The sequence below is a fragment of the Megalobrama amblycephala genome, linkage group LG12 (assembly GCF_018812025.1).
Source record: "Megalobrama amblycephala isolate DHTTF-2021 linkage group LG12, ASM1881202v1, whole genome shotgun sequence".
Taxonomy (NCBI): domain Eukaryota; kingdom Metazoa; phylum Chordata; class Actinopteri; order Cypriniformes; family Xenocyprididae; genus Megalobrama; species Megalobrama amblycephala.
This window is the reverse complement of record NC_063055.1, coordinates 30,321,148-30,348,938: the sequence shown is the minus strand read 5'-3', so window position 1 is coordinate 30,348,938 and position 27,791 is coordinate 30,321,148. Positions and strand designations below refer to the sequence as shown.

Here is a 27,791-nt window from a genome sequence, read left to right as displayed (position 1 = left end):
TATATTGTAATTATATTTTTAAGTAAATATAAAATCCGGGCTAAGAGTGCAGATAATTGAGTAAAGGTATTTAAATGGCTATTAAATTTGACATGGTTTTACTAAATTCGCTGGAAATGAACTTCTCAACTCCTCTCGTCACTTATGAGCATTTCCCGGTATCCCTGAAACGTCACTATCTCTGCTCTCCAAATATGGTGTTACACGTTGTATAGAAGCAATCAAAAAGCTTAGAAATGTAAACACACTGACATAAACGCTGATTTTTATCAATGAGAAGCCCCGTTTCGACTGACAGGCACGCGATTGGTCCAACCATCCTCCTGTCAGACTAGCACGCGCTCTGTGTAAACAAGCTAGTAGATCTCCTCAGAAAGATTCAAGTTCAGTACTGTATAGTGTATAGTGTAGTGTAGTATACTGTGTGTAAGTTAGTTCTGTTTATTAATAATATTTGAGAAATGTCGCTGTCAAAAGAGGAAAAAAGTGGCCAAAGCTTTAAACTCACTGGAGGCTGCTCTCTCTCTCTCTCTCTCTCTCTCTCTCTCTCTCACGCACACACACCCTCTCTCTCAAGCAAAAATGTAGCACCTCTATTCAATCTTTCTGATTTTAGTCAATCTTTGTAAAAGTGCCTTATAAAATATTAATTCAAATAAATACTTTAAAATAATTAGAGCTTTAGCCTGGTTTAATAGCATTTATATATATATAAATGTCTTTGGTCAAATTAAGCTGTAAAATAAATAGTTTATCCCTTTAAATGCAATGGATTTTGAAAGATATCAACAAAAAAATGGGCAAAACATTTTAAAAGCGATTTTCTCAGGTTTTCAATTGGAAAAAGAGGGCAGATGACCATAATTCAAATGGGTATATCTTTAAAACCATTCAAGGTATGAATTTGACTATCATTTTAAAGCTTATTGTCTCATCTTTCCATTGATACCAAAATCTCAGTTTTGAAATTTGGGTCACTGTGATTCATTTTTCTGGATCAGGTCACATTTATATAATGAACGAGAACATCGTGAATCCATTTTCCAAACCGTGTTCTTGTCTTATTCTGAATCACTACGGTATGCCTATAAAAAGTGTTTATATTCGGACTATTTTAGACGGGGGTCGGCTCCACTGCAGAGTAGCACAGTAACTGCATGACTCACATAGACAAAAACAGAGAGAAGTAGCTCCAGCCACAATGTTCTTCCGCAAGACTCATGCAGTTCTTAAAGTGTAAAACTCTCGCAGTTCAAAATGCTTATTCAACCCTATTCAGCTTGCGGAAAAACCTAACTGACGTGATGCCAGTTTACACTTTCTTCGTACTTAATTTGTCTTCCGGCAATAAAAATTTGGACATCTTCATCCTGTTCATACATTTTCACCTTAATGCAGCATATTTCTTTCTGGAGCGTCAGTGAATGTTTGAACCTTTTTTAATAATTGTGTTTGAGTCCCTCAATTGCCCTCAGTGTGAAAAGATGGATCTCAAAATTATACAGTCACTGCTGGAAAGGGTTCAAAAAATCCTTAAAAACTGAAGAATCCGCAAGACCTGGTGGATTTTTCTGAAGAACATTGGGCAGTTTAACTGCTAAGAACAAACAAGGGACTCATGAACAACATCACAAAAAAAAAAAAAAAAAACATTATATCGTAGATCATCCAGGTATCCACACACAGTATTAAGAACCAATGGTTCCCAAACTTTTGAACGGGGTTATCTTAATAAATTCAGCTATTTTTTGTCTTGTGGACTATATGTACAGTAAACATCTTTTATGTAAAATATCTTACTCAGGACAGTACTAAATAAAAAAAAAATAACATGCATTTTGTATGAGCTCTCTTATTTTGTTAAAATTATTCACATTTTCACAGATTCTGCAAGTGGTTCCCATACTTTTTTATGTAACTGTTATATCCATGATATCCATACCATATGGTTCTGAAATGTTTTGGGGTATTTATTAGTTATTTTCATCTTATAGCCTCTTTCTTGCTACTTTCAGGCATTTTAGAGACAAAGAGGCTGGATATCATCCGCACACGAGATCCCATCCCGCAGTCACTCGGTGGAGTTATATACTATGCAGCCGATCTACCCATATGGTGGCAAGTGCCTCAATATGTCCTCATTGGTGTCAGCGAAATCTTTGCTAGTATTGCAGGTAGGTGGTCCTTCGCAAAACTCTTCTGAACACACACGCACATGTTGGGTTTTCATGTTTTATGGCTATATTCCATAGACAATGATTTTTATAGTGTACAGACTGTATATTCTATCCCCTAACCCTAACACTTAGTATGATTTTATAAGCTGTTTCCCTCATGAGGACTTTAATATGTTCATAATTCTGATGTCAGTATGATTTCTTGATGACTCGTTTTTGCAGCAGTATTTCATACATAATATAATCGATGTTTTAAAATGGATGTTTTCCATGAAATGGCCCTTTTAACTTTTAGTGGTTCATGAGGTGATAGTTAGCCTGGAAAGACATTTGAGAGACAAGGACCATGATGAGAAACACCTCTGATTCTGATTGTAGAATTTTGTTTCTCATTAATTTAGATGCATATAATCAATAATTTGTCTGGATGAGTATATAAACAGCATTGTTTTAAGCTTGATTTAAGCAAGTGTGTTTTTGTGTCCTTCCAGTTCTCTGTCTCTTCTGTGCACTGTAGAGTTTTTCCGTAGGATCATTCATCTGTCCTAATGACCATGCTAATCAATGCGTGTCCTTTTAAAAACTGCAGTAAACTCTTCTCTGCCTTGCCTTTGTGTAGTAGCTCTTGTCTGAGCCGTTGCTGAAATTGCTTGCTAAGGAATCCATGGCTGTATCAATCAGGACCGATCGATCGGGGCTTGGCGATACATTATTGCAGTTGCGCAGTTAAGACGGCCAGGGAAAACATCTCGCTCCTGCTGGAATACACTAAGAAAATATCAAGAAAGTCTCTAGCAAGTGGGCTTGAGATTAATGAGACAGTAGATGAAAGGAAACTAAATCCCCTAACACAGCGTTTGTAAGAAAAAAACTGTGGGAGCGGTTCCTATTACCACCTTCACTGCTGAGATCTACAGTAATTACAGCAATTTCTGTCATGATGAGAACTGTAAGGAATTTCATTTGGATTTCACTTAACAAATCCGGATACTTAATGATTCCATGAAGAACTTCTTTTTTATATATATATGTATCGTTACTGTCTGTCAGAAACCTTGTATGTCCAAAACCCTTCTTTTCAGGAAATTGAAAAACACATTTTTTTTTTTAAATAGTGAAACAGTTTGTGGTCATAGTTGATATTTTGACTTTATATGTGGTCAGACACTTGCATGTGTCGTTATATTATTAACATTTTATGAAAATCAAGCTCAAATAGTTATAAGGATTTTGACCAGCAAATGTCGTATTTTGTCCATCATTAGAATGGCCGCATCTGAAGCAGTAAATGCATTGCATTAAAGGATTAGTTCACTTTAAAATGAAAATTACCGCATGATTTACTCGCCCTCAAGCCATCCTAGATGTCTATGTGACTTTCTTTCAGACGAATACAGAGTTATATTAATAATCACCCTGATGCTCCAAAGCTTTATGATGGTAGTGCACGGAAACCACCTTTCTGAAGCTGTAAGAAAATGTGTAAGAAAATTATATATATTTAAAGGTGCTAAAGAGGATGTTTTGTTTTATACATTTTTGTAATATTACTTGAAACTGTCTTTACTAACTGATAAAAGACTATTTATTAGGTGCACTGAAAGGAATAATATTAATATACATCATCTGTGCACGAGGTAGGGCCTTAAAAACATCGGCCAATCGGTTACGCGATCATCGCGTAAACGATTGGCCCTCTGGCTTGTCAATCACTGCCATGACATTCCTTGTGAGAGACGAGCGCGGCTGCGCGTTCCAGTAACTTTCCACACTCCACAGGCGCTGCATGCAATGTTTTTGTCAGGAGACAGGAGTAACAACTGCAGATTATGAGTTACCTGCGGTGAGTCCGACATAATAATCCACTAACACGACACAGCGAATGCCGGTGGTAAACAAACACTCGTGTTCCAATACTCATGCACGAGGCGTTCCCTCATTTCAAAAATTCAGTAACGCTGCATTCACACGGGGCGTCAGCGTCAACGCTTGACGGAGGGCGTGTCTGAAGCTTGTGTTGACGCGACCGTTATAGTGATAACAGCCAATCACATTACTTTCCGGTGTTGCACAAACGCAATTGGCTAGCAACTGCTCTAGGGTATTTGCATAGGGCGATCTGATTGGATGACGCCTGCGATGGCGCTTGAAAAGTTGAGAAATCTTCAACTTCTGCCGCTTGCAACGCGAGTGAAGTGACGCGACGGAACCCACAATTCAGTTCGGCAACGCATGACGTCACCCATTCAAAGTAAATGAGAAGCGTTAACGCCGGCGCCCCGTGTGAATGCAGCGTAACAGTCTTTGGTTTCTCAGTCGACGAAAAGATCCTCTTTAGCACCTTTAACATGTTGTAAAGTAAAATAACTAGCTTATTAGCTGTCAGACGGCCTTCTGTATTCAACTTACAAAGAAAGTGTAATGCTTACGCTACATCCTACGCCTTCCGTATTCAACCTTGATCTTTTGACATATAAGAGATCATTGTACTATAAAACGAAGTGAATAAAAGCCTAAATTCAATCTGTTCATCATATACTGTAAAGCAATTGTCTCTTCAGAAAATTTGGACCAAAACAATCAATTCAAATGGATTAGTTTTACGATCTCTTTATGAACTTTGTAAAGCACCAAAGTGATAGTTGCAAAGTTGTCAATGGAGTGACAAAAATCTCTCAGATTTTATCAAAAATATCTTCATTTGTGTTTTGAAGATGAACGAAAGTCTTATGGGTTTGGAACGACATGAGGGTGAGTAATTAATCATTTTAATTTTTGGGTGAACTATTCATTTAAAAAGAACCAGTTCACAAGAATCATTCATTCACAGATTGAGCTACACTAGTTGCTCAATATTTTGTTTATTGAAAATTAATTGATTTGATTTGATTGTTTATTTTTAAATGGAACAGATTCTGAGTAAGGTTGTCGATTCTCAACTTAGCTCCCACATTTTGGTTGTTTTCTTGAGGTTTACAGGTTACAGTGATCCATGGCACTTGTCTTATTTGTGTTCACTGTATCAGCTCTATATATATCGCTGGTTATGTGCGAACCTGTCTGTGTTCATACACATTGTCACACAGGTTAGCAGTGTTTCTCTCTCCCCAAACACATAGCTGTGTTTATTTCAACCCTTCAGCCTCTCTTCCAAGGTCATGTTCAAATATGCTTGTTTTCTTCTTAGACACATGCCACACCGGTAATTTCACACCCATTTCACGCACAGAGTAAATCAAAGGCTGCACGTCCCGCCTCTTAGCCTTTATGAACCAACAAGATTAACAAGTAGCATTTGGCAAAGGCAGGGGAAAACACTCTCCCTTCATTCTGAATTGAAGAGAGCACAGTACTGATTACTGGATTTCTCCTCTACCCCCTTAGAAGAGGTGTTTTAAATCAGATTGTCGCTCATAGCTTATGGACCTTCAAAAGACTGTTTTTTTTTTTTTTTTTTTTTTTTTTTTTTTTTTCAGTCAGGATGACTACAAGGACTTTCAAGGTCTTTTAAAAGAAGATATTGGCAGCAGAAAACGTTTCCAGTCCAGTCCTGTTTTTTTTGTTTTTTTTTTTTGTCTGGATGTAATTATTCAATAATTTATTCATTAAGTCTGTTAAATATCAGATAATTTGACCTTTTTATGGCAAGGCAAGGTTAGTTCAGATTGTATAATATCATGTGGTGCGACTCTCCAAAAATTAATATATAATTCCTGGTGCAATGTTGTTTTTAAAATAAAAATTAAAGTTAAAGCTGCAGTAGGTAACTTTTGTTACATATTTGTTAAACCTGTCATTATGTCCTGACAGTAGAATATGAGACAGATAATCTGTGAAAAAAATCAAGCTCCTCTGGCTCCTCACAGTGGTCCTATTGCCATTTGCAGAAATACACCGCTCCCGGTAAGAAACAACCAATCAGAGCCAGGAGGAGTGTCTTAGCAGTGTCAATCAAGCTCGCGTGCGCGCTGATCACACCCCTCTCATGCACAGCGCGTACAGGCATTCAAATTCAAGATTACCGGTGTGCCGCAGCTTTGCTTATGGCGGACAAACAATCCAAACTGCCCTCGAGTGGCACCTGCTCATAAAATAAATATGGGTAAATGGAAAAAGACAGATGACAATGATAAAAAAGCCAAAAAGAAAGAATTAGATAGAGCCCGAAATAAAACGAGGGTAAATATCGGAGCGGCTTTTCCGAGGTGGAGGGAGCTTCGTGTCCTGAAAGGATTAAAAACCGATGCAGAGTTAGCCACATTTCTGCTTGAAAAGTAAGTATCCCTGCTTGATTTGTTAAATTTTTTAAGAACTACAAAACTAAGATAATTTCAAAACAGGCCTGCCTGTCCCCTGCCTGATGCTCCGCGCACACCACGGCTTCCTCTTCTCCCCGCCCGTTGACTCCTCGAAGTCGCTGTGTGGTGTGAATTCCTCGTCGGAGCCCATTGACTCGGTGTCAAAACTCTAGCCGCATAACATACAGATAAAATGTCGCGCACTGTGCAAAGCAACTATTGAAACCTACTAATTCACTGGCTTGTCATGTTCCTGAAATAATGTACTAGCAAATTAGTAGCATTACATATCGATAGAATAATTACTTGCATGCTGTAACGATAGTTACCGTTATATTATCTTACTAGTTATTTATTACGTAATGTTTTGAGGACCAAGTTTGTAGTCAAAATATGGGCAGGCCATAGTCAACGTAAATCATTTGTTGATGTTTCGTCCGTACCAGTGAATGTGCCATAACTGTTTATCCGCCGTCATCGGTGGCCCTGCTTGCTTACTAGCCTGCGCGTTCACGGCAGGCTCCGTTGTGATGGGGGAGGAGCTGTGGAAAGAGGGCTGTAGCGCAGCATAGAGCAAGGGGGAGTGACCTGTGAGTTTGCTTGTTCAAATTTTCAGGCTAAGTCAACGTTTTCTAAAAACTCCCTACTGCAGCTTTAAATGGTGGGAACTCGGAAATTAGTTGTGTAGGATTCAAATGAGTACAAAAACCAAAACAAAAAAGTAAAAGAAACTGAATCATAAAAAGGAAACAGAACTAAGTGCAACAACAGTACAACCAAGAGAGGACAAGATCAAATGTAAGGTTGTAAGTTATTCTAATGTTTCTCTAATTCTAAGGTAGTGACAATTTTCCATGTAATGTTTGCATGATGGTAATTTAATGTTCATTTGATGGTTGTTTTGCAGTGCCAGTGTTAATATATTATTGATTTGAATGTAGTGTTCATTTAAAGGTACTATAATTGTTGTCAGTGTTAATGTAATGTTTCTTTTATGAAATTCTAGACCAGTAAAACAAAAAAAAACTCTTCTTAAAGTTTTTGTTACATCACATGACATTTTTTAGAATAATTACATTTAAATTTCTCTTAAAAGGAATATAAAAGTTTTTTTTTTTTTTTTTAAAACCATATGAAACCAGCATCATTCTAAGAACTTGATTTTTAAAAGATTTTTCTTTTTTTGACATTCTTTTTTTTTTTTTTTTTTTTTTGTCATTGAGCAGGTTGCCAATCCCAAACACCGATGTAATGAATGTAGCCTAAATTAAGTACCTGTCTGTTTTGTAATTTTACACCCAAAGGAAACTTCTCCCCTTTGAGACCCTTGTTCTTAGAAACATTTTTTTTTTCCCTCACTGCACACTTCTCTTGAACATGATTTCAAGCAGGAACACAAGTTAAAAGCAGCATTTTATCCTCTTTTTTGTTAACACCGCAGCCCACTCCAAAAGAAACAAGCGACATCTTTTGTTTTTCCTTTTTTCTTTCTTCTACTTTCTTGTGGGGATAGTGGCTGTCCCTAACAGTTAACATCTTCATTTCATTTTTTTATCTGCGGACCCGAAAAAATTGAAAGAAAAAAGGCTCAGCGCCGATGGAATAATATGTCCATGGTGGATGTAGCGGCCCCTGATTGAATTTCCAGCAGAATGGGGAGATGGGGAAGGCTAAGTGTAATCTTCCGCTCCTCCATCACGTCTCCAGGGGTTCGAGTATTGTGGAAAGCTATAAGACCCTATCTGCACAGGCGCTTTTTAAACCTGAAGAGAGCCATCAAGCTATGAGAATCAATACAAGAGGCAGCCCGCCGCTTCCTGATCACAGACAGCTGTGAAATGATAGAGAAATTGGAGAGGTGCGAAGACTGCATCAAAAATATTAAGATTAAAGACGCTGAATAGCATGTCACCCGCTGAAATGAAGATAAATTTTGCTTTTCTCATTTTCTTGAATAATCCTTTTATATTTGAACATGATTGGGAAGATGGCCAAGGCCAGAGATGGTTTGACGCAGTGCAAATCATTCTACGAACATCCATAAAATTGCACGATGTAGTTGTGCATATGATTTTTCCGTGCAAATTTCAGGAATATATCTTGAATGAAAATTGCTCAGATGGAGCAGAGCTCTAACATGCTAATTCAGAAGATTATCCAGAAGCTCAGCTGCAGGACATTTATCCATCAGTTATGAAACAACATCTTGGCACAAGTTTTTTTGGGGGGGGGAAACTCCTCAATTCCTTGGGGCAGCCAGACTAAGATTTAATATGACTGCAAGAGCAGCTAAACACAGGTTTGTGTCTGATAACTTCATGTCTGTGCGGCGGTGTGCTGACACACTTTCGTAGTCAACTCTCTCCATCTCACCCCAGGTCTCCAGTGTCCTAGCCCTCCCATGAAATGCAAATGCCTCCTGATAGCACGAAGGACCCTTAAAATAAAGTCTCAATGCTCCATCCTTACCCCTGGGGAACCTCCAGGAAATTGGATGACAAGAAATGTGACAAATGTCTCTGGAAAGTTCCCTCCTCTGGCCCTATTCTGTTTGAATAAATCCTTTTTAATGGACTCCACTGCCAGCTCACTTTGTCGTGGGCTGCCGGATGACAGCGGAAGCTGAGTTGATTCTGATTTTTCACATTTTGGTAGACGAACACTTGCACATACACACACACACACACACACACCACCTGCGGGAGATACTATATGTGTGGACTCAGATTGAGGGGACAGACCTAAAACCCAATTTTTTTTTTTTTTTTTTTTCTTTTCTCCACTGGGGATTTTAATTATATATTGTTCTCTCCAAAAAATGTTAAAGGCTAATGTTCTTTCTGAGAAAGAAAAATCACCCATTGCCTGACTCTGCAAGGGGAGAAATAAAACCAGAATATTTCAAGTTAAACTTCTTTTCTTGGTTTTTGAATAATTCAGCTTTGAAGTTAGAAAAGGTCAGGTTTTATATTTTATTTTTCTTCTTGCGTGATATTGTGGATGGTCTTGTCATTAGACTCTCTTGTTTCCATGCTCATGACATTGAGGCACCTTATGGATTTCCTTTTTTCCCGCTCTTAACCCTTACATTCACTCTGCTACTTAACCAAAGCAAAGCTTTTGCAGTAGGGATCATTTATTAATCAGGTTAGTCAACTTGCATCATGGAAAGGCAGGATTATAAGGTTGGTAGGTACCAAGAAAGTGGCAATGTATGCAGGAAACAATGAAAATAGTGAAAACAAACTAAAGAGTAAACATTTAAAGGTCAAGGCAAACAGGGCCAAAGCTGAAATTATTTGAACTGAGCACCACATATGCATACACCGATGAGCCAAAATATTATGACCACCTGCCTAATATGCTGTCGGTCCTTCACGTGCTGCCTAAACAGCACCGACCCGCTTTGGCATTGACTCTACAAGACCCCTGAAGGTGTCCTGTTGTATCTGGCACCAAGATGTTGTGCAGCAGATCCTTCAAGCCCTGTAGGTTGTGAGGTGGAGCCATTGTGGATCGAATTTGTTAGTTGCCATCACATTCCACAGATGCTCAATTGGATTGAGATATGGGGAATTTGGAGACCGGGGCAACACTTTGAGCTCTTCATCATGTTCCGCAAGCCGTTTCTGATAGGGTGCATTATCCTGCTGAAAGTGGCCACTTACACCAGGTCTGCAACAATGTTTAGGTAGTTTGCATGTGTAAAATTTACGTCCACATGAATGGCCGGAACCTTGCCCAGAGCATCACACTCCCTCCACCGACTTGTCCCTTATCCTGTTGCCATCACTTCCCCTCGTAAACGTTGCACACGTACATGGCTGTCAACTTGATGTAAAAGAAGACCAGGTGACCTTTTCCACTGCTCCAAGGTTCAGTTCCAATGCTCATTGGTCTGCGGCTATGCAGCCCCATATTCATCAGAGTGTGACACATTCCTCCCATAACCATCATTACAATTGTGTGTGACTTGAGCCACAGTAGACTTTCTTTTGGCTCAGACCAGACGGGGTAGCCTTTGTTGTGCTCATGCAAGGATAAGCCTTGGGCACTCGTTGGGATGTGGTTTGTCCCTCCTCAGACCACTGTTGGTAAATTCTCACCATTGCTGACTGGGAACAACCCATAAGCCTTGCCGTTTCAGAGGTACTCTGACCCAGTTGCCTTGCCATAACAATTTGGCCCTTGTCAAAGATGCTTAGGGGCCATATTCACAAAACATCTGACAGCTAAAAGTAGCTCCTAACTTGCTGATTTAGGATAAACTCTTAAAAATAATGGGTGTATCAGTCCTCATTTTAGGACTCCTATATTTTTGCTCTAAGAGTATTTCAGAAAGCATTTTAACGCTAAAACTAGCTAAATCCGTGAAACGCTAGGAGTAGTCAAGAGGACTCCTAAGTCACTAAGACAAAATCAAAAACAATTCTAAAATGATTGTTGGTGCCAATCCGCCTTAGCAATCCACCCAAAGACACTGTACGCCATGCAACGTCAACTGGCGGCCCGCGGGCCAAATTCGGCCCGCCAGAGATTTCCATCCGGCCCCCAGAATAATACTGAATTCAGGAATAGCCTTGTAAGAGGAAAAAGTTTAGGGCATTTTTTGACGAACATCGACTATTCGAAGCTTCGGAGAGAGGGGCTGAACATATTTTTCTCTCTAATAAAGGCAGGAATATGTGTCTTTATGTCCGTTTGCATTTTTATTATTTCGAGAACCGTTCATCCAATCGACTTCACAAGGGAGTGCAGTGTCGCATTTGGTGCAATATAGATGGACACGCGAGACGCGACACATTCAGAATTAATAAACTTTTAGTAAACTACAGTCAGAGCAGCATGAGCGGGAAGCGGCTTATGCTCCGAGAACGGTCACTGCACTAGTGATATAAAACGCACACACACAGGTCTGTTAAATTAAGCAATACTTTTAAGGTAGTCTAATATTTTTCTGACTAACAAATTGGCACAGTAAGGGTATATTTAAATAAAGAAAAAACGAAATTTAAATAAAGAAAAAATGAAATTTAAATAAAGAAAAACGAAATTTAAATAAAGAAAAAACGAAATTTAAATAAAGAAAAACGAAATTAAGTTAAATTAAAAACGAGATTAATTTAGATTGATAATAACGGGAAAAAATGCTAATACATTTTGTTTCTATTATTCTATTTTCCACAATGTCAAAGCAACAAAACACAAGCTCAGACAGGCACTTCGGTCCATACAAACTCCGCTGTTCTGCGCTCTAGCCAGAGAACACTCCCGTTGCTGGAACACGCGTCGGTTCTATTTCTAGCATGCACGCGTTTTCTGCGTGGCTCGAGCGCGCCTGAGACGCGTGTCTCAGTGTGCAAACTCCAACCTGTTAAATATGGGAGCCGAAATAAAAACGGACACGCCACGCAGCTGAGACGCTCACGCAGCCAGTGTGTCGCCGGCCTTATTCAAGGCGGAATGAGAACCGTTTTTTATTTTTAAATCTAACGGAAAAAAAGCCTTCTGAAAAGTAGCTTGTGCCATAGCCTGCCTTCAGTCAAGAATGACGATAAACGCGTTCTCTCATTGAACATCTTTTATTGTTTCACGTGCTCATTTTTTCACAAATGTCAAAATTTTCCTTGCCTGGGATTTGCGCACAATTGCTTGACAGTGATGGACAGCTTGACAGCCTCACAAATATGAAGCCTAAAATATCGCTATCGCCCCCTGGTGGCTTGCTGCAGTACAGGTAATATGTAAAAAATAACATAAATTTGGAATTAGAATTAGTATATCAAATAATAACATATTAGGATACAATTCGAATTTTATTTTATATTACGAGTATCTGGCCCTTACAGTGTCTGCAGAGAAAATTTCTGGCCCTTGGACAAATATAGTTGATGACCCCTGCTGTACGCCATTGAGGCAATAGTGATAGAGCCTTGGGTGCTAAACTTTTCTTCATAAATGCAATACGTATTTTGATTTATAGATTTAAATCTATGATAAAACGGCAAAAATTAATCTTTAAATAAATAAATAATAATGTCTGATTACCTGTGGCAGTTGTTTTCACAAATAGAGTAAAAAATAATGATAATAAATAAATAAATAAATAAATATATATATATATATATATATATATATATATATATATATATATATATAAAAATATTATATTATACGTGGGCGTGCTGTCCAAGGGGATCGAGGGCTCAGAGCTTGGAATTTTGCCCAAAATTCTCCTTGTATCCCTAGCCAGCCGGGAGTGAGGAACTAGTTGGCTGAGGGATCCCGAAAAACTGTCGAGGTAACTATGTGATTTGGCTCTCATCTGTGTTTATATACCTCCACTCAAGCTGATTAGATAGACCATTTGAATGTGCTCCTCCAAAATTTTGTATATAAAACATAATTTGTCACTTGAATTCTGCAATCTCTCAAGATGCAAACATGTAAGAGGCGGACAATTAGCTGAACATATACTAGTTTAATTAGTAACACTTGGCCTACATTTTTAAAACCTTTAATTGAATATGGCAACATTTTTATTTTAAACCCTTTATTTGTAAATGGCAACGTGATACCTCATTCTACAATATTTCTATGATTAAATCGCTGACAGAGACTTCTCCCCCATCAGCCAATCACTGTGGGCATAGTCCATAGCAAGGAGGTTAACCCGCCCTTTCTCTTAGCTTAAGACTTCAGTCTATTCCATGGTAAAAGTTGTTCTCAGCAGCTTTGTGAATAGGTTTTAAGAGAAAACTCTTAGCTAAGAACTTTTTCTGCCATTTAGGAAAACTCTAGTGGTAAGATAAAATGTTTTGTGAATACGGCCCCAGATCTTTATTCCTGCCCATTTCTCCTGCACCCAACACATTGATTATGACAACTGATTTATTTCCTTATCTAATCTACCTAGATCTTGAAGCTCCATCCTCTTAGGCCGAGTGCAAGCAGCTCATTTGCATTTAAAGGGCACACACTGAAACTGCACGTTTTTGCTCAACCCCAAAAAGTGGCAATTTTAAAATGCTATAAAGATTATAAACAATACTTGCTTCACCTGTGACTGGTGATAATGTTTTGGCTCACCAGTGTGTGTATATATACAGAACTTTCCCGCAGAACTTTCCACTTTTATGGGATTGCGGTTTCACGCTAATTTGCCCTGTTTAATTAAGCTAGCCTTGTTGAGCACAAAAGACTTCTTTCAATAACATTTAACAGTAGGTGATGCCATTGGTGTTTGTTACTCCATAGAGGTCAATGCATTAGGTATCGTTCACACGAGTCATGTTGAAATCAATTCCAGTTCATTTTAGTATGTAACCCAATAATGTAAATAAAACAATTTTAGAAAGAAAAAAAAAAAAAAGCTCATGGCATTTTCATAATCTTGATTGATTTTGAACAGTTAGTGTTGCTTTAAGTGTTTCTTGAGCCCAGGGCTTTTCAAACATCTGATCGCTGTCGTCAGACACAGCCTCCATGACACAAACAGCACTTAGAAAAGGTCAACCATGCCTGCAGACAGCTATAAACACTGTAATAGAGCAGCCGCATTCCTTCATCTCTCTCTTTCTCTCTGCCCCTCCTGCCTCCATGTCTCCTAATGTGCATTTGTTTCAGAGCAGCATGAGCGTGGGATTGTGGGACGAGGATTAGATGATCTCTTTTGCTCCGTTTGGTGGAATCCCTCCCTTTTCTTTTTAGCTGTTTTACTCCTGTGCTCTCACTCTCTCACTATCTGTCCATCTATCAGAGAAGATTCATGGCCTAACCAGGCTCAGTAAACGAGTCTGACAGTTGTGCCCACAAGCCATAATTTTAAAAATGACAAGTGTGAGGTGCCATGAAATTATCAATGTCAGCCAGCAGGCAGCCACCACTCAGGGTTAAAAGAGATTTGATCTTTTCTTTCTCTACTTCAGCGTCCTTTCTACATTCTCTGACTTTCCTGAACTATTTCATCTTTTCTTTCCACCACTCAGCATCCTCTGTATACCACTTTCCTTTTTATCTCTCTCTCTTTCTTTTTCTGTCTCTTTCAGTAAATATTTAGGGATGTGTGCTGATTTTGGCAGTTGGGTAGGTGTTTCTGAGTCATTCTGCTGACAGACCTTTATGAGTGCTGCAGATGTATGGACACACAGTCACATCCAGACACGTTTTTGCGATTTAATCCCAATTTTTGGCTGATGCCTCTGAAAACGTTTTCTTGTCTACTTTGTAAGGGGATGTTAATGATGTAGGAATGCTGGAATAAATGATCAATTTATTAATTTAAAAGTAAGCATGTAAATAAATCACAAACTGACAAATAAATAGACTTTAAAATATTTTAAAATAGACATTTAAAAAAATGTTTCAAATATAGAAATAAAATAGTACATTAACTAAATTTTAAATGCACCTTTTAAAGGGTTAGTTCACCCAGAAATGAAAATTCAGTCGCCCTCATATCGTTCCACACCTGTGAGACCTTCGTTCATCTTCGGAACACAAATTAAGATATTTTTCATAAAATCCGATGGCTCAGTGAGGCCTGCATTGCCAGCAAGAAAATGAACACTTTCAATGCCCAGAAAGCTTCTAAAGATATATATATATATATATATATATATATATATATATATATATATATATATAACAAAAAAAAAAAAAAAAACGACTTTATTCAACAATATCTAGTGATGGGCGATTTCAAAACACTGCTTCATAAAGCTTTGAAGCTTAACAAATCTTTTATTTCAAATTAGTGGTTCGGAGCAGGTATCAAACTGCCAAAGTTACGTGATTTCAGTAAACGAGGCTTCGCTATGTCATAAGTTTTTAGAAATTTCAGTGGTTCACCACTGGGGGGCGTGACTTTAGAAGTTTGATACATGCTCTGAACCACTGATTCGATTTGTTAACTGTAGTCACTGACCACTGTAGGCACATGAACTATTTTAAATACATCTTTAGTACCTTTCTGGAAAAAAAAAAAAAAAACAGGTGAGGAATGAAACGAACATGAGCAATTAGTGACAGAATTTAATTTTTGGGTGAACTAACCCTTTAAATAGCATTAAAAAAAAAAAAAAACATTTACAGAGTTGTGCAGATAATTATAATGGGCCATTGGCTTTTCTTTATCTAGTGTACATATTGCATTTAAAATGTTTTTTTTTTTTTCTTCTTCTTCTTCTTCTTCTTCTTTTTAACATTTTGACTACATTTTTAAACATACACTCTAAAAAATGCTGGGTTAAAAACAACCCAAGTTGGGTTGAAAATGGACAAACCCAGCGATTGGGTTGTTTTAACCCAGCGGTTGGGTTAAATGTTTGCCCAACCTGCTGGGTAGTTTTATTTAACTCAACTATTGTTTAAAAATTACTGTATTGCTTAATTAAAATTAACCCAAAGTATGTTGGAAATGAACATTTATTAATGTTCAATGAATAATTATTAAACAATAAACATTTATTAAATTGCTTATTAATAAATTTATATTAATAAACTATTAAACTATTAAATTTATATTAATAAAATATTAAAGCTTATTAATAAACATTCACGTTTTGTCTATTATTGTTGCCTCTAATTGCATCTGGTTTTTAATTTCCCAACTATTTTGGGTTCATTTTAAGCTAGCCATATAGCAATTTTTAAACAATAGTTGGTTTAAATAAAACTACCCAGCAGGTTGGGCAAACATTTAACCCAACCGCTGGGTTAAAACAACCCAATCACTGGGTTTGTCCATTTTCAGCCCAACTTGGGTTGTTTTTAACCCAGCATTTTTTAGAGTGTAGATGAAATAATTATATATATATATCTATCTTCATATGCCAATATAATACCAAGTTCTATCATTAAACTCTAGATGGCACTGGCTGATGGGTCCTTAACACAACCTGATGATATTTAAATCATTAAGGGCATAAGCAGGGGTGCGTTTCCCAAAGCGAACTATGGTCGCAAGTTCCGTCGTTACCAATAGAGTTCAATGGGACTTACGACCATGGTTCACCAACGATGCTTTCGGGAAACGCACCCCTGGTTAGTTCCTGTCACATATGAAGCCAATAAGCTTGCTGTTTAAGATTTAAATAGCTGGTTATCATTCACTATATCAGTTTGCACTGCATGTTCAGATTTCTTCTGAAACACTCCACCTTCCCCAGCTCCACCTTCATAGATTTGCTACGGATAATTTTTTTTTAATATGATAATTGTTGCAGAAGCAGTATGTCTTACATTTTCACAGTTGTGTATGTATTGACAGTATCTGTTCTTGCTCTGCAGCAGCAGTAGCAGCAGAAAAAAAAGTTTTTTTTTTTGTTTTTTTTTAAATCAAACCATTTATAATTCATTTCTTTTTTTATTTTTAAGTGGTACATCCACATACTCTTTTAAATGCAAACACTCATCATATCTATGCAAATAAGGCTCATTATAGATCATGTCTTATTCACAAAAGTCGGAACTGTTTGCCTGCAGATTGACAGTATAGAAAGTATATGAGAATAAATGGCACTTTTTGCAAACTTCAGACTTTCATCATTGATTTTTGTGTTTGTAGGTCTGGAGTTCGCCTACTCTGCAGCCCCGCGCTCCATGCAGAGCGCTATAATGGGCCTGTTCTTCTTCTTCTCCGGCATCGGCTCCTTTGTGGGATCTGGACTTCTTGCTATCGTCTCTCTCAAAGCCATCGGCTGGATGTCCTCGCATAAAGACTTCGGTAAGACTTGTATGAGGGCATTAGAATGTAGAACAAGATATGTGAATAGCACTGCACAGCATAAGGTCTGGGATGAAACAGATGTAGCTTGCCTAGCTTTTGAATAGTGTGTCTGCTGGAATGAGTGTGTGCATGAATATAAATGTGAGTATGTGTGGGTCAGGCTTTGCCTGCATCGAGGGGACCAAATGTTCCTATAATGATCGTTAAACCTAAAATTAGCTACATTGTGAGGACCTGTGAGGAAAAGGGCTTGATAAGCATACTTAATTATGACTTAATGAAAATGTAAAATGCAGAAAGGTTTGTGAAAGGGTTAGAGGGTGTAGAAAATATACTTAGCTCAGTATAAACAAAATTAAAGTCAATATAAAGTCCTATTTCAGCAGCTTGGATTTTTAAGGAACACGGCTTTGATGCAATCATCATTTGTAAGCTAAATATCCTGAAAATCAATGACTTTTATGTTCCATCTTGATGAATGAAATCGATGATGAAAGATGGTCCCTGATCAGCATTCTGTGTAAATGCGATTTATTGTAATTATGCCAAGAGGAAGAGAGGTCGTACCTTTCAGCTCACGGTTGTGTCAGAGATGAAGTGACGAGGTGAGCACATGTGCTTGATGGATGGTGTGTGTTTTATGAGTGCGTGTCCACATACAAAGGCTTGAGCATATTCATTAGTAGGAGTGTGTAGGGGAATCGGATACAGAGTATCAGTTTATTTCTGCTTCCATCTTTTTAGAAGGCCATCCTAAACTAGTTCACACAGCAGTTATTGTGATATATATACAGTGACATACATTATTAACTGAAAATATTGCCTGCCATAATGCTACTTCAAGATTACGATTTCTCTGTATTGGACCAGTTTCCATCTTCAAATTGGTTTTAAATTCTGAAACTTTATCATGCATGGAGATGAAATCAAAATGGTTGGACCCATACATTTTTAAATTAATGTCTCTAGTTTTGCTGTGCATTCATCGTCAATACGTGTTGTTATTTTGTAGAAAAATTGTTTTCATAATCTTTCATCAAAATGTAACTATATAGTACCTCCTGAAAGGTGAAAAAGAAATATCAACCAATAATATGCTTCACTCCCACCCTCTTTTCAGCATCCAGTCAAATCCAGATGAAGTAAATCAAGTCCTGTCCTACATTTTCCACTGAATAGTCTGTTTCACTCATAAATGCGTCACATTATGTTACATGTGTTGCATGTTACATGCAGTTTTATGTTGTCTTGGCACATTTGAGCAAAGTAAACTCCGAAGTAGAGAAAGAAAGCCATACCTGAGTGCCAGGTCTGGTATTATGAATGTGCATGCTAATTGATGGTCATGTCAGGCTTACACCAGAATCGGTTTGTAAATCTGTCACAGCGAAGACGATGAATAGCACAAAGGAGACAGTAGATGGATGTGATTTCCATCGCAATGACAGTTCAATGGTCCAGATGTACTCCCACCGATTCTGTGTATCTGAGGCAAATGAACAATTTACCCACAAACTACTTCAGCACCTATTAATACAGAACACCCAGACAGGTGTGAAGCATTTCTGCTAATGGCAGCAGTGAGTGTGCATGTACTTCAAATCTGTCCCTCTTTGCTCTTTTTGTTTGGCAAGCATCACTGGGATATTAGAGTGGGCTTTAATATGAATTATATGACACATTGCTATTTTTTTCTTTTTCTCACAACAGTTATAGTAGAGAGAGGAAACGATGAGAAGTTGAAGAAACAGAACTGACTGTGAAAGAACAGTCAGACTCAAACCTGCAATGTCCATATGAGTGCCACATGCTTTAATATGAATAAGTGGTGCATTCAGGCCATGTCGTAATTACCGTAATTTCGAGATGACAACATGTGATACTCTACTCTGAGCTGTTCACATCCTCAGACTGGGCATTATGCATTTCTATGGCAACACTATCAATGCCCAAATGAATCTGCCACAGTCACATGGTACAAGTCAGCAGCCATATCACACTGCTGCTCATTGAAGCTAAGCAGGGCTGAGCCTGGTTAGTACCTGGATGGGAGACGTCCTGGGAAAACTAAGTTTCTGCTGGAAGAGGTATTAGTGAGGCCAGCAGGGGGTGCTCACCCTGTGGTCTGTGTGGGTCCTAATGATGGGGACACTATACTGTCAAGAAGCACCGTCCTTCGGATGAGACGTTAAACTGAGGTCCTGACTCTCTGTGGTCGTTAAAAATCCCAGGATGTCCTTTGAAAAGAGTAGGGGTGTAAACCTGACATCCTGGCCAAATCCTCTGTCCATCATGGCCCCCTAATCATCTACATATACTGATTGGCTTCATCACTCTGTCTCCTCTCCACCAATAAGCTGGTGTGTGGTGGGCGTTCTGGCTGCCATTGCATCATCCAGGTGGATGGTGACAATTGGTTGTGGTTGAGGATATTCCCCCTTCCATATGTAAAGCGCTTTGAGTACCCGGAAAAGTGCTATATAAATGTCAGAAATTATTATTAAGTCGGAGCCCTCAGAAAATTCCCAGTGTGCAACAAGGACGTGGACGTTTTTTACAAGTTGGAATCTCAGAATTACAATAATTACGACATGCCGTGGATGTAGCTAATGGCCACATTCATACAGCAGCAGAATACAGTTGTCAGTCCTGTATTTAGGTCCTTAAAGGGTCATGAAACCCTAAACCAAAATTTCTGAGATTTTAACAGAGGTGTGTGTGTTGAACACCATTGAAGACAATGTTAGCATCTGTTAGATTTAATAGGGGGGAAATGGTTAAATTTTAGTTTTAGTACGCTATTTTCGTCTTCCGGGTTTAAAATCTTCATCCTGTCCACGTCACAGGCTGTGACGTGGCAGAGCACGATAGTACTTTGATGACTCATCGGTGTTTCATAATTATTAACGAGACTGAGTTTTTTATCCAATGAGAAGACACTCTCTTAATTATTCATGACACCACGTGGATCTTTCCAATGACGAGGACGGTTAACGACACTAAACAGCGAGAGAGACTGACTGACTGACGGTGCGTGTCCGTTGGCGCGGAGCGAGCGGGTAAGCGCGAGTGTCTTCGGTTCATGGAAGTTGAGCCACGCGTAAGTTAAATGTGACGCTCAACTTCCATAGGAATGAATCTAAAAATGCTCTGGTCGCTTGCTCTGCTACAGTCGACACGCAGCCTGACTGACTGAGCGTGTTGCAGGTTCGGCGCGTAGATCTATGCTATGTACGCAAGGTTTTTTTTTAAGCGTTATTTTTTTTCCAAATATATGCATGTATAGTGTGTATATAAACAACTATATATTTTATAATGACTGTAATTACACATGTACATTAATATGTTTTAAATAGAATTACGATTACTGTAGGATATATGTAGCAGGGCATTCAGTAACTCTTGAAAAGACAAAAATAAAGTGTCAGTGTATTTCATTAGATTTTAACTTTTCCAGTTTTTTAAAAAATTGTAGTATTTCCTCACGTTTTACCACTGATTTTTAGTGACAGTCGATATGCATGGGCTACTGGCGATGAGAGTTTCCCCCCTCCCCTCTCCTCTCCTCTCCTCTCCTCTCACAGCCACCACGCCCATTTAAGTTGCATTTTTCAAAAAGATTGTGAGCTAGACTTGAGCTGAAAGAGGGGGGTTTCATGACCCTTTAATATGGTTACATTCACACACAGTTCAGTTATTTATGATAGTGACAACCGCATTCTATAGCCAGTGCTTGAAATGGGCTGGTATGCGCCGGTTCACAGTACCAGCACTTGTCTATTGTTACCTTTAACGAACCACCAGTTTTCCTTGTGTACCAGCACTTCCGACATGTTGCTTGTACAGAGGCCCGCCGTGCCTTCCCTTCTTTAGGAGCGTGTTTTGAACTGAGCATCGGGAGTACCGGCACTTCTATTTTTCAAGCACTGTCTATATCTGAATTTACAAAAAGGACTTGCAGTACAACTCCGAAAACCCCCTGTGTGAACTGAACCACACTGGACAACTTGTTTTCTGTCATATCACTAAGTGTGAGAGAGCCGTTCTGTGCTGCACAAATGTGTGTCTACAATGTGTTGTGGGTCTTCGCGTGTGGTGTCGCTTTCAGTAACTGTGTGTCATTTGAAGGATTTAGATCTTGTCACTGTTCTCCACCGCAGCTGCTCCCATCAGTTTTGTGTTCTGGGTGCTCTCCTCCCAGATATAAAAGCTGTTGTCAGTTAATGAAGATTTGACAGATGAACTCATGACACAATTGGACTCTTATATCAAAAGTGACAAGACTTTTCAGTTTTATGGATGCCATCTTAGATATTACTTTGGTCATTGTCGCTATGGTTACTGGTAAGAGAATATGGGCTTGACCCCCGTCATACAGACCGTATTCGAGATGCTACTGTAAGTTGCTGTTTGAAGTAACATTTTGACATTTTGAGACTCACATTCACACTCACACTCACATTGCTTTTTTTTTCTTTTCCCCCTATTCACCACTTTTTGTGATTAGTAGTGAGAGAATAGGAAATTATATGAAGAGAAGTGTTCCTTCAATTCTAATCTTTCCTGCCAGACCTGAACCAGCAATGTCCATTTGAGCTCCACAGACCTTTTTGCTATTTTTGGGGGTTGTAGAGACCAGAGAGAGGACAGGAAATTACTGTAATTGGAGAAATGGAAATAGCAGAATTGGAATATAACGCGTTAGACGTGCACCACATGCTTTAATATAATTTATGTAACCCATTGGCATTATTTTCGGTTTTGCCACTTTTAGTGATTGTAGAAAGAGGACAGTTATGAGAAATAGTAGGAGGAACAAAACTGGGATATGATGCAGTCAGACTCGAACCTGCAATGTCCAATTGAGCACCACAGGCCTAAATATCAATTACTCTATATTACACAGTGATATTCTTTTTTTTTTTCCTCTTTGTAGACACTTATATTGATAGTAGAGAGAGGACTGAAGTGATGTGAGGACGTGAAGGTGGAATGGAGTCAGGATATAAATTAAAAATAGTTAAAGGATTAAAATTAAAATTTAAAATTTAAAATTTCCTGATAATTTACTCACCCAATGTCATCCAAGATGTTCATGTCTTTCTTTCTTCAGTCGAAAATAAATTTGTTGATGAAAACATTCCAGGATTATTCTCCTTATAGTGGACTTCACTTGGCCCCCAATAATTGAAGGTCAAAATTACAGTTTCAGTGCAGCTTCAAAGGGCTTTAAAGATACATTTTCTTAAAAAAAAAAAAAAAAAAAAAAAATGTATATGTTTTATAGACACAAATGATCTGAACTGGCACGCATTCGTTACGTAAGTTGAATTGGGAAGGTGTAGGCGTAAGCTTTTTGAAGAATACGGATCATTTGTGTTCATAAAGCATATACATTTTTTTTTTTTTTGATAATGACCGATCATTTCGCTAGATAAGACCCTTTTTCCTCGTCTGGTATCGTTTAAAGCCCTTTGAAGCTGCACTGAAACTATAATTTTTACCTTCAACCATTTGGGGCCAATTGAAGTCCACTATAAGGAGAATAATTCTGGAATGTTTTCATGAAAAATCTTAATTTCTTTTTTTACGACTGAAGAAAGATGGACATGGAATTCTTGGATGACATGGTGGTGATTAAATTATCAGGAAATTTCAAAGGGGCCTTATCCTTTAACCCTGGGTGATTCTAATACCAGGGTAAACTCAAACCTGTGTTATCTTGTTTCATGTTTCACACTGCTCATACTTTACTCTGGGTGAACAATTAATCCTAGGTGTACATTCTTAAACCCTGGGTCAACATTCTTATTTTCATGATTTGTGGATCATTGATTAGACGAATGCAGCACTCGACCTGTGTACATAAAGGCTCTAGCGTTGTGCATTCTCGTATTATATATTGCCCTGTACTATCAAGTTTTTTGTGAATGAACTTTGCGGACTATAAAAGTAAAAATACATCTTTTCTTAACTCCAATTGACACATTTTCTGTAACCATTTTACAGTTCTCCTCCTTAAAACACTGATACTGCTGTTTATACAACAGGCTGTGTTTCTATGACTTCTATGACGATTGGGTGTCTGTTGCTAAGCATCTAGCCGAAATATTCTAACACCACATTGTTTCGAACATTACACTTTTGCCACTGCAATATAGGGTTACACAGCAAAAGTGGCGCTAACTCTGCTCCGAAGCAGGGTTTCATAACCCCAAGCAAAAATCAGTGCTACCCCCTTCTAAATTACATGTGTAAAATGTTTCTCTACCCAGGGTTAAAAGCGGTGTTTAGAACAACAATAACCCGGGGTTAAGCGCAGTGTGAAAAGTCCTATAGTCACCACGGCTATCCAGCCTGTGTGTTAGCTGCTAGACTCCACCATAATCAAATTCTTTCTATCTGTTCTCTCTTCCCCAAACTGAAGAAGAAAAGACACCTGCAGACTATCACACACTTGTAAAATCTGAATTAGATGCCCAGGATGACTTTGTGTCTAAACAACAGGAAGCATCGGTCCGGGTTTCATGTTGTTGTTTTTTTTATTTTTGGCCAGCAGCATAATGTTATTCTTTATCTCTGCTGGTTACTCCATTACTGTTCTCTCTCCCTGTTTCCTGTGGTGTTGGACTCTGCAGGAAATGAAGAGAGAGAGGGAATTATGCAGCGTTGAGTAGAGAACTTTCAAAGTGTATGTACACACAGACGCTATCCAAGCCTGTGGCGCGCCTGCGGATGCATATACAGACTCCAACTTTTATAGGATCGGACGCCCAGGTATTAATCACTAGCTGCAGGGCCTGATTACCCAGCATTCAGCTCTGTAACACACTCTCTAGCACTTATTTTCACAAATTTGAGCTTCTTCCCAGAACACCATTTAGCAGATCAAACCTACCTCTCAGGTTGCTTCCGAGGGTGAGTTTGGCACGCTCTCTTACTTAAAATCTCACAACACTTGATGATAACCTTTGTAAAAGTGGAGGCAGTCGGCCCACAGGGCTATTGGCTACCACTCAGACAGCGTTACTGGATCACTTATCACACTGATCAACAGAGAGCTTCTATGGTCCACATAGGCTAGCAGGTGTAAATCTGCAGCTCGACGCACATCCATGCTAATCCTTTGCTTTATTTGGAATGGTACAGGCAAAGGAAAGGCACCCTCCACTTTCTTTCTTAGTTCTTTTTTTTTTTTTTGTAGCGTTGGTACTTTACATACCATACTGACACAGTTCTAGCTGTTAGACAGTTTGCATAAGACAATTCCAAGATGTTTTATTTTTTTTTGATTCATGCATTTTTCATGCAGCACAACTTGTTCTGCTTTCTTTGAGCGTCTTTGACCATGTGTACTATTTTTAAAATGTAAAGCTAAAATAACTTTTTAAAAACACATCTCAAGACCCTTCAATTCTGTCCAATTCTGTTGTTCTCCATCTTGCATCTTATGTAAAATTCCCTGAAAAAACCCAATCTGATTGTGGCCAAGTGAACCTGAAACCAGCATAGCAATAGAAGACTTCCTAAAGACCAATGAATCAACTAGCCATTCATGTAAACCACCTATTCATTTTTGATAATGTCTAGTTGATGTAAATCTATTTATATCTAAAAGTGGAGGAAAATGGGCTAGATACATGGAATAAGAGAAACAATTATCTTGTTGTGCCTTTTGGATGTCAGAATCGGAATGTAAAAAAAAGAAAAAAGAGAGATGTAGTGTGTCTCAATCAGCTCTCTAGATCCCAAACTTGTGAATCAGTATATCATGTACACAAATTCGGGCACTGGTAAGGACAGTAAAGGACACTGGCTCACCACACATTGGGACACTTATGACTCTATTTCCGGCGACATGACAATGTCCTCGATGTACAACATCACTACTGGTATTAATGAACAACAACAGAGCTGATATCTTTCTGACATTACTTGTAATGTTATTTAAAGTACATTATGATAAATTATTTGCTTTTTATATTACTTGCAGCATTTCAGCCGTAAATAAATTATAAATGTTAGCTAGGTTATGTTCATTGCCTGTCTTGAACCTGCCTTCCGTTAAGGGAGCATAGTGAGCATCGATGCTCCCTGGCTTTCAGTGCATTGTGGGACTCTTTGGGGAGCGAACGTTTCAGTGCCCTGGTAGGATTCTGCGATTGAAACAGACATTAAAATGGCCAACTTCCTGATTAGTACCCTGACTATTGAACTAGGGAGCTGACTGAGACGCACCCATGATCTTCATTTTTACAAAATATCATCATCGAAGGTGACCTTTTAAAGGTACCCTAGATTATGTTTTTAAAAGATGTAATATAAGTCTAAGGTGTCCCCTGAATGTGTCTGTGAAGTTTCAGCTCAAAATACCCATAGATTTTTTTTTAATTAATTTTTTTAACTGCCTATTTTGGGGCATCATTATAAACGCGCCGATTTTATGCTGCGGCCCCTTTAAATCCTGTGCTCTCCGCCCACAGAGCTCGCGCTTGCCTTAAACAGTGCCTTAACAAAGTTTACACAGCTAATATAACCCTCAAAATGGATCTTTACAAAGTGTTCGTCATGCATGCGTCGGATTATGTGAGTATTGTATACTGTTATATTGTTTACTTCTGATTTTGAATGAGTTTGATAGTGCTCCGTGGCTAACGGCTAATGCTACACTGTTGGAGAGATTTATAAAGAATGAAGTTGTGTTTATGAATTATACAGACTGCAAGTGTTTAAAAATGAAAATAGCGACGGCTCTCTTGTCTCTGTGAATACAGTAATAACCGATGGTAACTTTAACCACATTTAACAGTACATTAGCAACATGCTAACGAAACATTTAGAAAGACAGTTTACAAATATCACTAAAAATATCATGTTATCATGGATCATGTCAGTTATTATTGCTCCATCTGCCATTTTTCGCTATTGTTCTTGCTTGCTTACCTAGTCTGATGATTTGGTTGTGCACATCCAGACGTTAATACTGGCTGCCCTTGTCTAATGCCTTTTATAATGTTGGAAACGTGGGCTGGCATATGCAAATATTGGGGGCGTACACCCCAACTGTTACGTAACAGTCGGTGTTATGTTGAGATTCGCCTGTTCTTCGGAGGTCTTTTAAACAAATGCGATTTATATAAGGAGGAAACAATGGAGTTTGAGACTCACTGTATGTCTTTTCCATGTACTGAACTCTTGTTATTCAACTATGCCATGATAAATTCAATTTTTCATTCGAGGGCACCTTTAAGCCAAATGCAGACGTTTATGGTTGCAAGCTATTAAACAGATAGACTGGACTAATGGAACCTGCGATGATTAGTCTACTATTAAAGCATGAATTTGATGTAAGCAACAGATCTACAGTACATAATACTATATGCTGTTCATAGGGGGCATAATGTATTAGACCTACATTTACAGCATGAAATGACATTTAAACCTTTAACATTTTTATCTCACAATTCTGACTTTTTTCTCGTAATTGAGAGTTTATACAATTGTGGGATATAAATTTGCAATTGTGAGTAAAAAACAGTAGATTATCGAGTTTATATATATATATATTTTTTTTTTTTCAAAATATTCCTAAATTTTCAAATCAATCAATATTCCCAGGTAGTCCAAAGTTTTGCATTGGCAAACACTACAACACTACTAATTTACTTTTCTTTAAAAAAAAAAATGTAAAAATGTAGTTCTTTATTAATGCAAATGCATTTTTTATTTCATTCTTGTATTGTGTGATTTGACAACAGAAGTGTCGACTGGGATTTTGCTCCACATGTAGTTAAGAAGTTACAAGATGTTGTGTTGTAGATGTGCCCTTTTCAACAAACTTCTATAACAGGACTTTTGCTCCATTTCCCAGAAGTTTTATTACTTTTTTCCAACCGATGATGCAGGCTTTGATAAGTATTTTCAAAGACATTTTACTCTCATCCTTTATGACTGCAGGTGTCACCAGGCACAGCTTTGCCTCACGGTATTGGTAAAATGAATTCTTTCAAATCTTTTCTCTGGACACCCAGGGAGCGCCTCCGTTTTTCTTTTTTTTTTTTTTCCATGAGGTGAACCTCGATGTGCGAGTCTGTCAGATCTCAGGTCAGCGTAAAAACATGCAAAGAACCACAGGGCCTGCAGACATGACCCTCTCTTCCTGGTCTAGAATCTGTATCTGCCACTTACAGAAATGTCAATGTTTTAATCGAGGCCAAGAGTCTCGGGGAAGGAGAAAGTGTGTTCGCTGAATATGACAAAAGGAAAGAAAGGTGTCTTTCAAAGGAGTGCGTACAAAGGAATATGAGTGCGAACAAGGTGATAGTGAAACATGTTTGTGTCAGCTTTATTCTGTACCTTGGCCTCAAGTCAGTTAACAAAGAACTTATATACACTACCAATCAAAAGTTTGGGGTTGGTAGGATTTTTTTATGTTTTTGAAAGAAGCCTCTTGAAGTAATACCGATCACTCAATTTATTTAATCAAAAATACATTAAAATGTTGATAATCTGAAATATTATTACAATGTGAAATGATTTAAAATGTAATTTATTTCTGTAATGGCAAAGCTATTACTTCAGTCTTCA

General features: G+C 38.2%; 1 protein-coding gene across 1 annotated transcript in view; it reads left to right on the top strand.

Annotated features, from left to right (window-relative positions):
* Positions 1–27,791, top strand: part of slc15a4 (solute carrier family 15 member 4) — a 78,270-nt gene that overhangs the window by 35,242 nt on the left and 15,237 nt on the right. The window contains exons 7-8 of the mRNA XM_048210507.1: positions 2,016–2,174; positions 17,043–17,201. Of these exons, the coding sequence (XP_048066464.1) occupies positions 2,016–2,174; positions 17,043–17,201 (318 nt within the window). The remainder of the gene's footprint in view (positions 1–2,015; positions 2,175–17,042; positions 17,202–27,791) is intronic.